Genomic DNA, 13,236 nt, shown 5'->3' with positions numbered 1-13,236 from the left:
ATATGTCATAATATATGACGATTTCGGTCAAGAGCTCTGCTAGGGCTTCCAATGGCCATTTTGGTCTTAATTGATTTCACCGCTCGAAGAAGAGGACCTCGCATCGTCGACTCTCGCTCCGTTGACGTCACCGTCGTCTCTCGCGCTTTCTGCGTCCCGACTTTGACGTTGTCGTTTCTCATCGCAGTTGTTGCAACTGCGCCCGACATTGTTTTCTTCTGTTGCGACTGTGTCCCGTCTCTCATCGCAGTTTCGTCTCTCGCCCGACAGCTCCTCTCTTTGCCGACTCCTTCTGTCAGCAAACTCGCTGTATCTTAATGCAGACAGCTTTCATTGCTCTGATGACACTTCCTTCTTCTTTGGTTGAGCCGGACAAAGTCTTCTTTGCCCACGTGGTGGGGTCCGCGGTGGTTTTCCCCTCAAGCTATAAGAAATGTCGCGAAAGTACAGATGTTTGCCCTTTTGTTAAGAAGGGAAGTAAGAAAGGTGAAGAAACATCAATCTTTTTCTCAGAATCAGAAATTTCTATCATGACGAAAAAATTCAAGTTTGCTCTTATTGAAAAATTTCTGAGACACCCTCCTATGGATGTTATCAGAAAGAATGCTGATGATCTTAAGCTAGTAGGCAAGTGGAAAGTGGGACTCATGGATGGGAGACATGTGTTGATCCAACTAATAGTGGCTGAAGACTACACCAGAATTTTCTCGAAGAAATATCTTAATATCACAGACAAATCAATGAAGTTATTCAAGTGGTCTTCTGATTTCGACTCAAATCATGAAACTCTCACTGTACCGGTATAGTTTAGTTTATCTGGTCTCAAGTTGCATTTCTTTCACCATCAGGTTCTCTACTCTATTGGGGTCATCTTAGGGGATCATTTGAAGCTAGATCTGCCTACTTTCAACTTAACTAGACCCTCGGTGGCCAGAATACTTGTGGAAAGGGATATTACTTTACTTGATGTTTACTTAAGTCTGGCTAGGCACAACCCATTATGGTTTTTGACAACAAATTGTCATGGAGCACAGACCCCAATATGGTACCCACTATAAGATGTTTGGTCATGTCCTTGATAAATGTCACAAGTTTCATCGAAATTTGAAATTTAAGGTTCAAGCGAATAAGGATGGGTCAAACCCCACTGCTCTGAACATTTTAGTTTCACTTGGGGATGATACCACCAGACAGGAGGCGTCTGTATTTGTTTCCCCTGAGGACCCCCCATGACACTGTTGTTATTGTTACTGCGAGTGATGTGATGTTGACACCTTCAAACCCCATTGAAAATAATACTGATGGACTGTTACCTACAAATGATAGAGTTCAGACTGATAATCAGGAGAGTATCGTAGTTCCACTTCTTCAGGAATTATCCGGTGTAGAGGCAACTCATACTTCACATATACTAGAGCCTATTGTGGGTACTACGGTTGATATTTCTTCTGCTGCAGCTCTACTACCCCATCAGACTGATTTTTTGGAAGAGAAATGACAAGGCTATTCTAGGAGAAAGAAGAAGAATGGAGGCCGACTCCAGCTCGGGAACATATTGGATGATATATTGGTTACTACTGGCTATGACAATCATCTTACCAGTTTATTAGCTTGCTCCCTCCCCAGAACTAGAGGCAGAGGCAAGACCAAATTGGGTCGCTCTCTAGCCACCTGATACTATGTATTTCGGCATTGTTAGGCTTTTTATTTAAGTATCTAATATAATTTTCTTTTTTTAGTTTTGGAACCATTTGTGATTATGGGGTTTTGGAAGAAATGAAGCAAAAATTGTGCAATTTGAAGTTAAATGGAACAATGAAGAAAATTATGACCTGATGAATTTTGATATGTTTTTCTTATGTTAAATTCCCTTTACAATTATCACAAGTTTTTGAATAAAACTGTACTTAAATTTTCATGTTTATCTTGTAGGTATAACATTTGGAGCGGATTGGAGTTAAAACGGGGTGAAATGGGGCGAAACGGGGAGCTACCAGTAGGGTGGCGCCTAGGTGCCGCTATTTCCCAGAAAACAACGCCTAGGCACAAGAAACGCTTGTAGACGAATCTAGACACCCCAAAGAGTTTATAAGGCACCTTTTGGGACTTGGAAAGGCACATTTTGGCATTTCAAACCCTTGGAAACTCGAAGAACGTCCAGAGAACGCAAATACGAGTAGGAATGTAGATTTCTACATTTTCTGGAAAGATTGGTGAAGGATTTTGAGAGATATGTGAAAGGAAATGTATGAGTATTGTGTGGATCGGCAGAAAATTTTGTTGGAGAAATTTTCATATTTCATTCAGAAGAAAAAAACTAAGTATTATTTTCTTTATTATCTTATAATTATTGTAAACACTTTCTAATAGATTTACTTTGATTTAATAAAATTTTCTGTTGTGTTTCATCCATGTTTCATGAGTAGTTTTCTTTACTCTTTTCTTTTGATATGAAGTTGTGGCAAGGTAGGAAAATTTATTTTAAGATAGAATAATTTTTATTTCTATGTGATGAGTAATATCTCATTTGTTTCCTTGACATAACTTAAGTGACAATATGTTATATTAAAATCTGTTGTAAATGAAATTAAGACGCGGGAGAGCGGTGATCTCGCAACTTGAGTGCACTCACATTAACCGGTTGGCTATGTTGAAGTAGTTTAGGCGGCAATGCAAATTTTAAGAAATTATAATTCATGATCTATTTCTACTAGGAGCTTCTAAGTAACAGCTAGTTGTGTAAAACTAATAGAATACTAAGCGTACATATATACTCAGGAGAGGGTAAGTAGTCATATATTCCTTGTTGGCACATAATTTTATCATTTCTTTTATAGTTTATGTCATCATCTTCATTTTACTTTTTTTTCGCAATGAAATAGATGCATGTTTAGGAATTTAGATTTGCTTAGAAATTCTCTTATTTTATTAATGTGATGATATTTTCATCGGTTCTTAATTTACTTTTCAAACTGGTCATTTGTAAAGTTAAAATCCATTGCGAAACTTAATGACCCGGGAGAGTTATGATTTCACCCAACTAGTGAATATCACACTAACCTTCGAATGGAGGGGAATCATGATCTAGGGTAAGTGCAAATAGATATAGAGATAAGATTTAATGGGTGTAAATTTGTTGTTTCTATGAAGACAGGCTAGATTCCTACCAATTTGACTTAAGGTTTCGTACTTTAACACAAGGATTCAGCCAATATAATGGCATAGGCTGTGGGACTCTAGTGGTGAGAGGCTAGAAAGTTCTAACAGGGTCATCAGGATGTTAAGAAATCGACTTTAAGTTAGCCAATATTTTTTATGCACTTGGAAAAGAGTAAAGATTATGTATGCTCCTATATGTCACTAGCTACATTAAATTCTAAGCATTTCATTCCTTCACATTATCTAGGTTGTCGCACTTGAAAGATAGTTTTTATCATCTCAAAATTTATCAAGCCAATTTATCTAGTTAGGTCTATCTTTAGACTTAGGTTTGAATTTAAGAGTAGTTAATAGAAAAACATCCTTAATCGTCATTCCAAACTTAAGTCTGATAGTAGTAGACTAGAATTAGCCTGAGGGATTCTTACCTCGCTTCTCTGTGGGATCAACACTCTGGTTTTAAAAGAAAACCCTATACTACTTGAAATAATATGTATATTTGGGTAGAACTCCTAGTGTATAAAATATGAATCATATCTATATTCTATAATATATTCATTTTGCACATTAGTCGCCTAAAGAAACTGGGTCAAGATTTTGGCCATGGAATTAAATATGTGTCATCATCGCGAAACATTGTCGTGCATCGTTTTCTCCACAAAAATAAAAGTCAATTACATAATTTACATTATTCCATATTGATACATGGGGTCCTTGTAAAAACCTTATAACATTCTAGGAAAAGATGGTTTGTGACCTTTACTAATGATCATACTAGGTTAACTTGAGTTTATTTAATAAATGACAAATCTGAAGTGGAAATGATTTTCAAAAACTTGTACACCATGGTACACACCCAATTTCAAAAAATCATTCAAATAATACAAAGCGATGATGACCAAGATTATTTCTAAAATATTTTGGGTCATCTTTTCTCAAAAAATTAATAATTCATTAAAGTTCTTGTGTCAACACTCCACAACAAAATAAAATGATTGAAAGAAGAAATAAACACTTATTGGAGGTAGTTTGAGCATTATTATTTACAAATCAAATGTATAAATACTTTTGGATGAAGCTGTTGTTACTACTACATTTATCATAAATAGAGCACCTAATAAGGATTTAAACTTTGAAACACGTTTTGATGTTTTTCAAATATTTTTCCAAAGTATAGACTCTCGTCCTCACCACCTCTAAAGAAATTTGAAAGCACTGCTTTCATTCACATTCATCATCAAGGAAAACTTGAACCCAAAGAAAAAAATATGTGTATTTATTGGTTATACTCCTAGCCAAATCAAATATAAAAGCTTTGATCTCACTTAGAAAAATGTTTGTTACCACAGATGTCGATGTGAGTTTGGTAAGTTAACTTATGCATCGCTCAATGAAAAACACATTGAAGCAGTCAACATAATTCTTATATATCTAAAAAGTATACAAGATAAAGGTCAACGTACACTGATGTAGATTAGGCAGATTAAATCATTGATAGAAGATCAACTTCTAAATACCGCACCTATGTGTGGGGAAACTTGGTCACATGGCCAAGAAACAGATTGTAGTTGCAAGGAGTAGTGCTGAGGCGGAATATAAAACTATGGATAATAGTGTATGTGTTAAGTTATGGTTGAAAAGAATTCTTGAAGAGCAGCAGATCCCGATAAACATGTCAATGAAAGCATACTGTGACAATAAAGCAACCATAAGCAGTGCAAAAAATCTGATGTAACATAATTGCCCAAAATATTTAAGTCGACAGGCACTATATTAAAGAGAAGATTGATTGTGGAGATATTTGCATGTCCTTTATCCCTACTGCTCTACAAATAAAGGATATCTTAGCCAAAAAATTGTTTATGCCTAATTTTAAGCTTCTTCTAAGCGAGTTGGGCATGACAGATATCCATACTCCAACATAAGGGTGTGTTAGATTTTTAGTATATCTTAATTTTAGTATTTTCTATTTTTAGTATATTCTGCTAGTGATATGTCATAATTCTTATTTTCTATTTTGAGTATATTGTGCTATTGATATGTCATAATTCTTATTTTCTTTTTTTTATCATACAGAGTTAAGGCTGATATTACTATTAACCTAATATGGAAATCACCCTCCTCAATTTAACTTGTAATCGTTTTCTATGAAATTGAAGAGGAATAATAATTTTTTCTTTTCCAAAACTTACCATAATTAAAGATGGCATAAACCGGGATCATCTTGGTTTAAAAAATACATCAGCCTATCAGTTAGTCAGAAACTGGAAAATATATGTCTGGCCCTGTCACTACAAGGAACAAAAGACGGGCATCCACTCCCGCCGATATCAGAACAAGAATAGCGATTGAAACATGAAATTAATAAGTTTAACAGTTCTATTAACTTGGGTGTCAGAAATTACAAGAGACAACCTACCTAACATGGAGTTCTGATGCAATAACAAAAAGTTAAAAGAAAAATATAAAATGCTGGTAGTTCGCAAGTAGAGAGAGCAAAACTACTATAATAATTGTCACAAGGGACAAAAATAATCCGAGTGTAGAAGAAAACATAGAAAAGATGGATCAAGTAGAAAACAAGAAAGCTATATCTAAACACATCAATTTAATAAAAGCGAATGACTGAACCTTCTTGTTCATGTAACGATATAATAATTAAGAAGAAAGGTGTTGAAAGCAAGCTTGCCTCCCCTTACTAGATTGTAAACTAAAATAAAAATAATGTTACAGAAGGTAAGAAACAAACCTTTTGAAAGTCAATGCCGGGATAAACAATATGGCAGTTTGATAATTCTCGGATTTTCTCGTCAATTGCCTGAAGTTCGAAATAAAAGAGAAGTTGTTACTCATAACAGCCTGTGCAATTTCACCCTATAAAAGAAAATTTTAAGAATTTTTTTTAAAAACTGAAATTTAAAAGGAGAATTTACATACATAGCACCCAATTCTTATGTATTTACCTATCTCACACCCAAACTCTCATTTTTACGAACCAAGCACCAACTAATCCTTTTCACCGCTCTGCAACAGTGAAATTCACATTTTCACACATAGTAGTCCTGGTTTTGTAAAAAAGAGAGTTTGGGTATGAGATAGGTAAATGCATAAGAATTGGGTGGTGCTACGTATGTAAATTTCCAAATTTAAAAATGGCTAGTCATGGGATAAATTCCTAACTATATAAAAATTTTGTCCATGATATTAAAAAGGTTACAAAAATGGTAGAGTAGAAAAATGAACTTAAAAGAAAAAATTGCAAGCAAAAACAACAAAGAAAAAAAGAGAGGAGAGCAATATAACTACCAAAAAAAAGTTCAAGATGACAGAAATGATAAAAACTTGCGGTTATTGCAAAATTAAATAAGAAAAAGAAGAAACTAAATAAGAAAAAAAAGAGCATTTGAAGTGTGAATCTGCATTGGGAAAGAATCCTCAAAATATATTTCACCAATTGTATTTCTGCTATTGGATATTTACATTTTCTATTTTTTTCTTATTTTGGAGGGATTCCTATTTTGGTTCCTTTCATTATTATTATTATTATTATTATTATTATTATTATTATTATTATTATGTGTGTGTGGTAAGGTGTAATGCATTGTAGCAAGCGAGAAATAACATTTTTTCTAGAATTCCACATGATATCAGAGCCAAGAAATATCTTATTAGCGTTCGAGTGCTCCGTCACTTTCATATCTAATATCATCGAGGCACTCTCTGTGTTTCGACAACTTCTCGTGTGTTAGCAAATCAAGGGAAATTCAGTGGTGTTTCTAGTCGTTATGTTCTTCTCATTCGTGCATGTGTTGACAAGGCCTGATGCTTAGAATTAACTAATGTTGGAACTGTGGCCGGACGATATTAACATTTTATTTAACTTTTCATAAAATTTCAGAAACTTCCAACCTATATAAAAGAGCCAATAATCCACAAAGTGCATTAAAATTTAAATATTCAAAAACAACATCATTTGTAGCCAATAATCTCCAATCAATATATAAATTGTTTCGATATAGAAGTAAACAAAAGAAAACTAAAATCACATCACAAATTTATACCTATCACTTGCAGTTCTCCTCCTGTAAATCAAATCTCTCCAATTAGACATATCAACTTAAAATTTTTCTTCTCCTAAAAGAAAAAATTAATTGCAACCGTAAGTATGACTGAATGAGTAATTATGATGTAATATGCATTAAATTTTTATGATACGTTATGCATGAATGACCAAAAGAAAATGCAGTTTATTTATTTATAAAACTTTAAATTTTCATTTTAAATTTATCCATTCTCATTTCAATTTAAGTATTTATTATTATAACATTTTTTATAGTCATCACAAGATTACCGTCATACTCGCTGGTATCCCAAAACTGTGCCCGAAGATACCTTCTAAATTGTACCTGAAGATACTCTCAAATTATATCCAAAGGTACACATTTATCATTCTATTCAATGAACACAGGTAAATTGAATCCCCTGCAAGTACTATCCTATGACTTAGTCCTTTACTTAACATTTCATATCAATTAAAATCTTTTAAAATCTACATTCACATGTGTATTATTTCCTCCCAAATGTGATATCATATGAGACTTTCAAAATATTAGACATTAATGAAATACTTATCTTTACCCATTTAATAAAACATTTATTCATTTAATAAAATATTAAATTAAGGCATAAGAAAATAATCACTCACCTTACTTTAAAGAGAACTCTGAAATATCTATCACTATCACTTCACTTCACTTTACTTCCTTCAATTAACACCTCAATCAATTAAATATGCATATAGTTATAAGGATCTCATTATAAAAGAAAGACTTACATATCTCATGACATATAACTAAATTGACACATAGAAGTCAATTAGACAATTCCTTTTCTTAAAAGATATGGTTTGCTTCTTGCACAAAACTCGTCTTTCTTCTTACAACTCTAATTGATACACCTCTATTCTTCATTAGGTTACAATTAATTATTAGAATGCCAATTTATAAATGAATTAATTTGATCTTTGCACCAAACATTAATTAATTAGTTACTATATATTAATGAACGTGTAAAAGAGAACTCATGCTGACCTCTTGATCTCTTAAGCTTTACACAATTAGGTGTTGGAAATTGATTAAGCTCATTCAAGCTCAAGTGCTAATCATGAAAAGTTTGATCTCAATCCCAGACCAAGTTGCATGGTAATATCTATTAAGATAGACAGATTAAACATAGAAATTTTAACTAAAGCTCATTATGAAACACCCATCGAAGCATAAGACTAGATCAAAATATCTAAATTGAATTCATATTCAACAAAAAGAAGGTTAAGGGTGATGGAAAAGGTCAAGAACAACGGATGGAGTTAAAGGGTGTAAAGTGGGTTGTAGATGAATTGGTATTCAACCGCTTCTGTTAGGAGGATGACAAGTTTTAAGGCCTGTTTGGGCAGCTTATAAGTGCAGGCGGCGTTTTTGGCGTTTTGAAAACGTCACATTACTGTTTGGTTCGCACTTTTCGCCAGTTTATTCAAAAACAGAGTTTTGTATTTGTGTAAGACGTGGCCCACAGGATGATCCCCGAGGGCCGCGTTTTCGTTCGCGTTATTACTCTGGTGCCCTGGTTATCTTTCGCATCTCCCTACCCTCGATCTCTGCCCTAGCCGTTTAACTTCGGTCCAAGCGCTGTTGTTCCAATCGGCTCCAATGGAGTCGTTACCACTCCATTGCTCCCAGGCTATCCAGACACCTTCTACTTCCTCAGCCTCAAAAAGATTAGCGTGGCTGGAGCCGGAGTTGTGGAGGTGAAACCTGCATCACCAATGAACGCATCACCCAATGGTGTTTCCAGGCTCTTATTCGATGTCTCCGGTAAAGAAAAAATTGCCCCCAACATCGTGAAGCTTCTTTCTTTTATGCTTGCATTTTATAAGGGTAATATGGTCTACAAGATCAAAGTTATGCTTGCATTTTATATTTCAGCATCGTGAAGCTTCAGTTATGCTTGAATTTTATATTTGGATGGCTTTCTTTTTCATGATAATTTGGATGGATTTCTTTCCAACCTATTTCACTTGGTTGAGCATTGGATTTGCTATCAATGGTCTCAAACAAAAGCATTTATTTATAAACTATTCCCTCCCAACCTCCAGGAAAAATGAAGTCATTGCTATGAATTGGATGTCGCCTTCTTATATGAATTAATAACTCTATTGCTATGACTTGTTTACCATTTGTGTTTTCTTTTCATTTTCATTTATTCAATCAAATACTTTAAACCGACATTGGCATAAGGGTCTGTAGGCCTTCAAATTTATTCAGCAGGTACATAATTTGCAGGAGTTAGATATGTAAATACATAAGAAATTGGTGGTATGTATGTAAATGGCCCAAATCATAAAGGTCTACTGGGTACATCATAGAGTTATTTTTTGTTGTGTTGCTTCAGCAGCTTCATGAGTTATGTTTGAACATAAAACCTTACGAAAAATTTGTCATCCATGCATTCTCGGCGATCTTTTATTATCCGTGCATTTTGATTTATGTGGCTTTTATTTTGATGTGTTTGAAAAGAAACCAAAAGATGTTCTAAACCCAAAGAAGAAACAATTAGAAAAGATTACACTGGTATGTGAAATCTTTCCTCGTTCTACCTCAGTTATTTCCCCTTTATATTGTACTCTTCGAGTAAGAATTTGTCATCTTGTGGTAGTAATAGTTTTATTTCATTAGCTCGTTCTACCTCAATAATAAATTATATTGTATGGATAACCGCCCTTCAGAAATAAAGATCATTAGCATTTTTTTAGAAAGACAATAAAAATTGAAGTTCAATTTGTCCACATCATACTACCGTTGCGAACAGCTCCACTACGCGTGGCCGAAATGATTTTTTTCACGTAAAGCTGCAAAACAGTTGTTCTCAAGCCGCAGTAACCAAACAGCTAAACAGTTTATTCAGTTCAAGGGCAGATTGGTCATTTATCCACAAACAACTGCAAATCAGCTGTTTTTCAAACCCACAAACCAAAAACCAGCCAGCTATCTGAATCAGTTGCTTATCAGCAGATTATCAGGATAAACAGTTTATCAGCATAAGTTGGATAAGCTGCAGCTGTCCCAAACAGACCATTAATTACTTTTCCTAGGGCTCTTAATTGTTGTGTTGCCTCCAGAGTCCATACTCATGTTGGCAAAAATTTAGGTACGCATTTTAGGCTAAAAAATAAATGAAAACAACCTTGTCCTAATTACTTTTCCTAGGGCTCCCAATTAATAAGATCCATACTTCGATGTCCATTACTATAATTTTTTCCCTCCAAGTTAACCACTTAATTCATAAGAAAATAATAATATGTAATCAAACACAAAAATATACAAGGGCTCATAAACATCAAAACTCAATATCACCATGGGGTGATGGCATCATCAATTTAACAAGGGGTGTAATTGATACTGGAGTTATCCCAAATCACAACGAAATAAAAATATTATTGTTGAAATTTCAAAAGAGGTACAACCAAGACTCTTCACAACATGAACAAAATGACACAAATACATGTGACTCTCTAGGGTGAGAGCGAGATGGTGGGTTGTTGGCTGGACAACAGGTAAGGAATGGTCTAGGTGTGGGGGCGTTGAAGGTGGAAGGAGGTGGGGTGCAGTGGTGGGGGTTTGTTGCACGTAGAAGAATTGGTATGTCGTGGGCCAACAGATAGGAAAGAAAGCAAGTGTGCAAAGATGGGTTGCAGTTGGGAGTGACGCTAGTGGAAGTAGCATGGCCTGCAGTTGGGATGGTATGAAAAGGGAGGTGGCCGGTGGTTGGATGAGTGTTTAGAGAATGGGGGAGGTGTGGTTGACTACTGGAGGGTCGCAGTAGTTAGGTAGGGCTGACAGCTGGACAAGTAGGAGATGTGAGGGGCAGGGCAATAGGGGGCGTTGGAGGGTCGCAGTAGTTAGGTAGGGCTGCAGGGAAGATGGCAGCAAGGGAGAAAGAAAAAGATACAAATCATCTTGGATGAGTTATAGTCAAATCACATTCTCTCCGTCAAATATAGACCTATAAGGGAAAAAGGGGGATGTTGGAGGTTGACCAAAAGAAATCTAAACCAAAAATTAACCTCTAAACAAAAAATAATGAATATATAATAGATAGCAATGAGGGAGAGACCCCTCCGCTTGAGCGGCAACCTTCGCCCCCAAATTTGAAGTCGGTCGACACAAGTAACCCCTTGGCTAACTGATCAAAGTGACCAAGTTGGTTCGGTGCTCAGGGAGCCTCGTGTCATCTCTTGGGGTTAGAGAAGCTTCGACTTCATTCGTTGAAGCTTTTAACTCTTCTTCTGCGACCCCAAAAGCTTTCGGATCCGGCTATTGGTTGTATTGTCTTCCAGAGCACCTGAGGATTTTCCTTCACTTGCAAGTGTACATTCATCTCAATCCGCTCTCCTAGAGGTCCACTATTGAACTAAACTGAGTTTGTGTCTCACCTATGCTGTTGAATACTCCCAAAGTAATCCACGGTTAGCTCAACCTGATCTAAAGTGAAGATAGCCTGAGCCTCCCTGAACGGTAGGAGCCGTGATGGTAAAATATTGATCGTGTTATCCTAAAATGTTCTTTGTTGTGATTATCCCGTGTCTAGAACTGGTGTCTCGGTCTCATATCCTCTGTTGTCACCAAAACTAGTACCACCAATGTCATTACACTGGCAAGAGCACCTGTGATCTCAGGCTCTGTTGAAGAGAAGACAGTGCACTTCCCATACTTGGTGAAGAAGTAGCTATTTTTGAATCCATTGTACTGAGTTCTATGGTGTCACGGTCTCTCACACAAAAGGTGATAGGCATCTATGGGGACCACATTGCACAGGAACTAGTTTCCAACCGAGAACTCCACTAGGCACCTCCGACCAATGCTAACATTGTCCTCCTTCAGCAACTTCTAAATACAGCTGGGAATGCCTCTGAGTCATGAGGCCCAACTTCTCCGCCATCCGTGTGGACACCTTAATGCTCCCTCCATCGACGATAAGACTGCACGTCGTCCCGTTCACAGTGCAAAATGTGGCTAACGCATTGCGGATCTCTTTTATCCTTAGTCTATAGGGCCCATCCAACCACGAGCATATTGTTTTAATCCGGTGGAAGGTGAAACACCTCACTCTGTTCTTCAGTTGACTCCTCATCGCTAACCTCCTCCACAACACCCTGCTCGATAAAATACAAATCGGCTCGTAGGGCGGCTAAAAGTGATGTGCCCAAATCCCTAGCTTCTGAAGCATTTTCTGGCGGTGGCTGTAGTGGGTGTGCTACTCTTCTCAAGCATCTTTTCATTAGATATGGCTCTATCCTTATCAGAACCAATTTTCTCAACTTCCTCAAGCAGTCTCCTACTAGTGTCTCCAACTGCGGGTGCCTGTATGCTCCGTCTCTGCCATCTCTCCTCCTTCAGTATTAAGGTATGAACATTCCCTAGCATCCAATATGGCTACAGCTGCACAATTTTGTTGACAATAGGCTTCAGGCCCCCCGAATAATGGCTTATGGTGTGTTCTTCTGACTCGACTAACTTATCCTTCATCTGCAACTGGTCAAATTGTGCCATGACACTCGATCAAATTGTAGGATCACGGAGGATCCCTTTTACCCCCACTCCAAAGCGTGTGTGGCCCTTGTTGTTCAATTTCCAAGAAGCAGCATACACAATAACCACTCGATCACAAACAATACCATACACACCATACAAGGAACCGTTTGTCCCACTTTGCTTGAGCCTTCTAGCACAAACAATGTGGAGGGGACTCTTGGACGCTGGTTTCTAAAAGAAAGAAGCAATCTTTTGGGGTTACCAAAAAGGTACAAAGCAGCTAGCAAAATCGTAATTCCCTACGGTTCGGTGATGGGAATTCCAAGCACCGGGGGTGGGGGTGGTGTTGTCCAACCAATTTAAGGAAAATCTCTACCTCTCCACCAATTGAAGAGCAAAGAATGATTGAGACAAACATTTCTTGTGACCATAGAGAAAGATAAGCTTGCTTGTACGATCCAGGCCCCCTTCCTACACGACAAGATTTTGA

The 13,236-nt window shown here is 36.6% G+C and overlaps 1 protein-coding gene across 3 annotated transcripts in view; it reads right to left on the bottom strand.

Annotated features, from left to right (window-relative positions):
* The window catches only part of LOC110032401 (histone acetyltransferase GCN5), a 114,029-nt gene that overhangs the window by 33,423 nt on the left and 67,370 nt on the right, over positions 1–13,236 (bottom strand). For all 3 annotated transcript variants that reach the window (XM_020736028.1, XM_020736030.1, XM_020736029.1), the window contains exon 8: positions 5,909–5,977. In XM_020736028.1, the coding sequence (XP_020591687.1) occupies positions 5,909–5,977 (69 nt within the window). The remainder of the gene's footprint in view (positions 1–5,908; positions 5,978–13,236) is intronic.

This window comes from Phalaenopsis equestris, unplaced genomic scaffold (assembly GCF_001263595.1).
Source record: "Phalaenopsis equestris unplaced genomic scaffold, ASM126359v1 Scaffold000938, whole genome shotgun sequence".
NCBI classification, from domain to species: Eukaryota; Viridiplantae; Streptophyta; class Magnoliopsida; order Asparagales; family Orchidaceae; genus Phalaenopsis; species Phalaenopsis equestris.
This window is presented reverse-complemented; position numbering and strand designations above follow the sequence as displayed.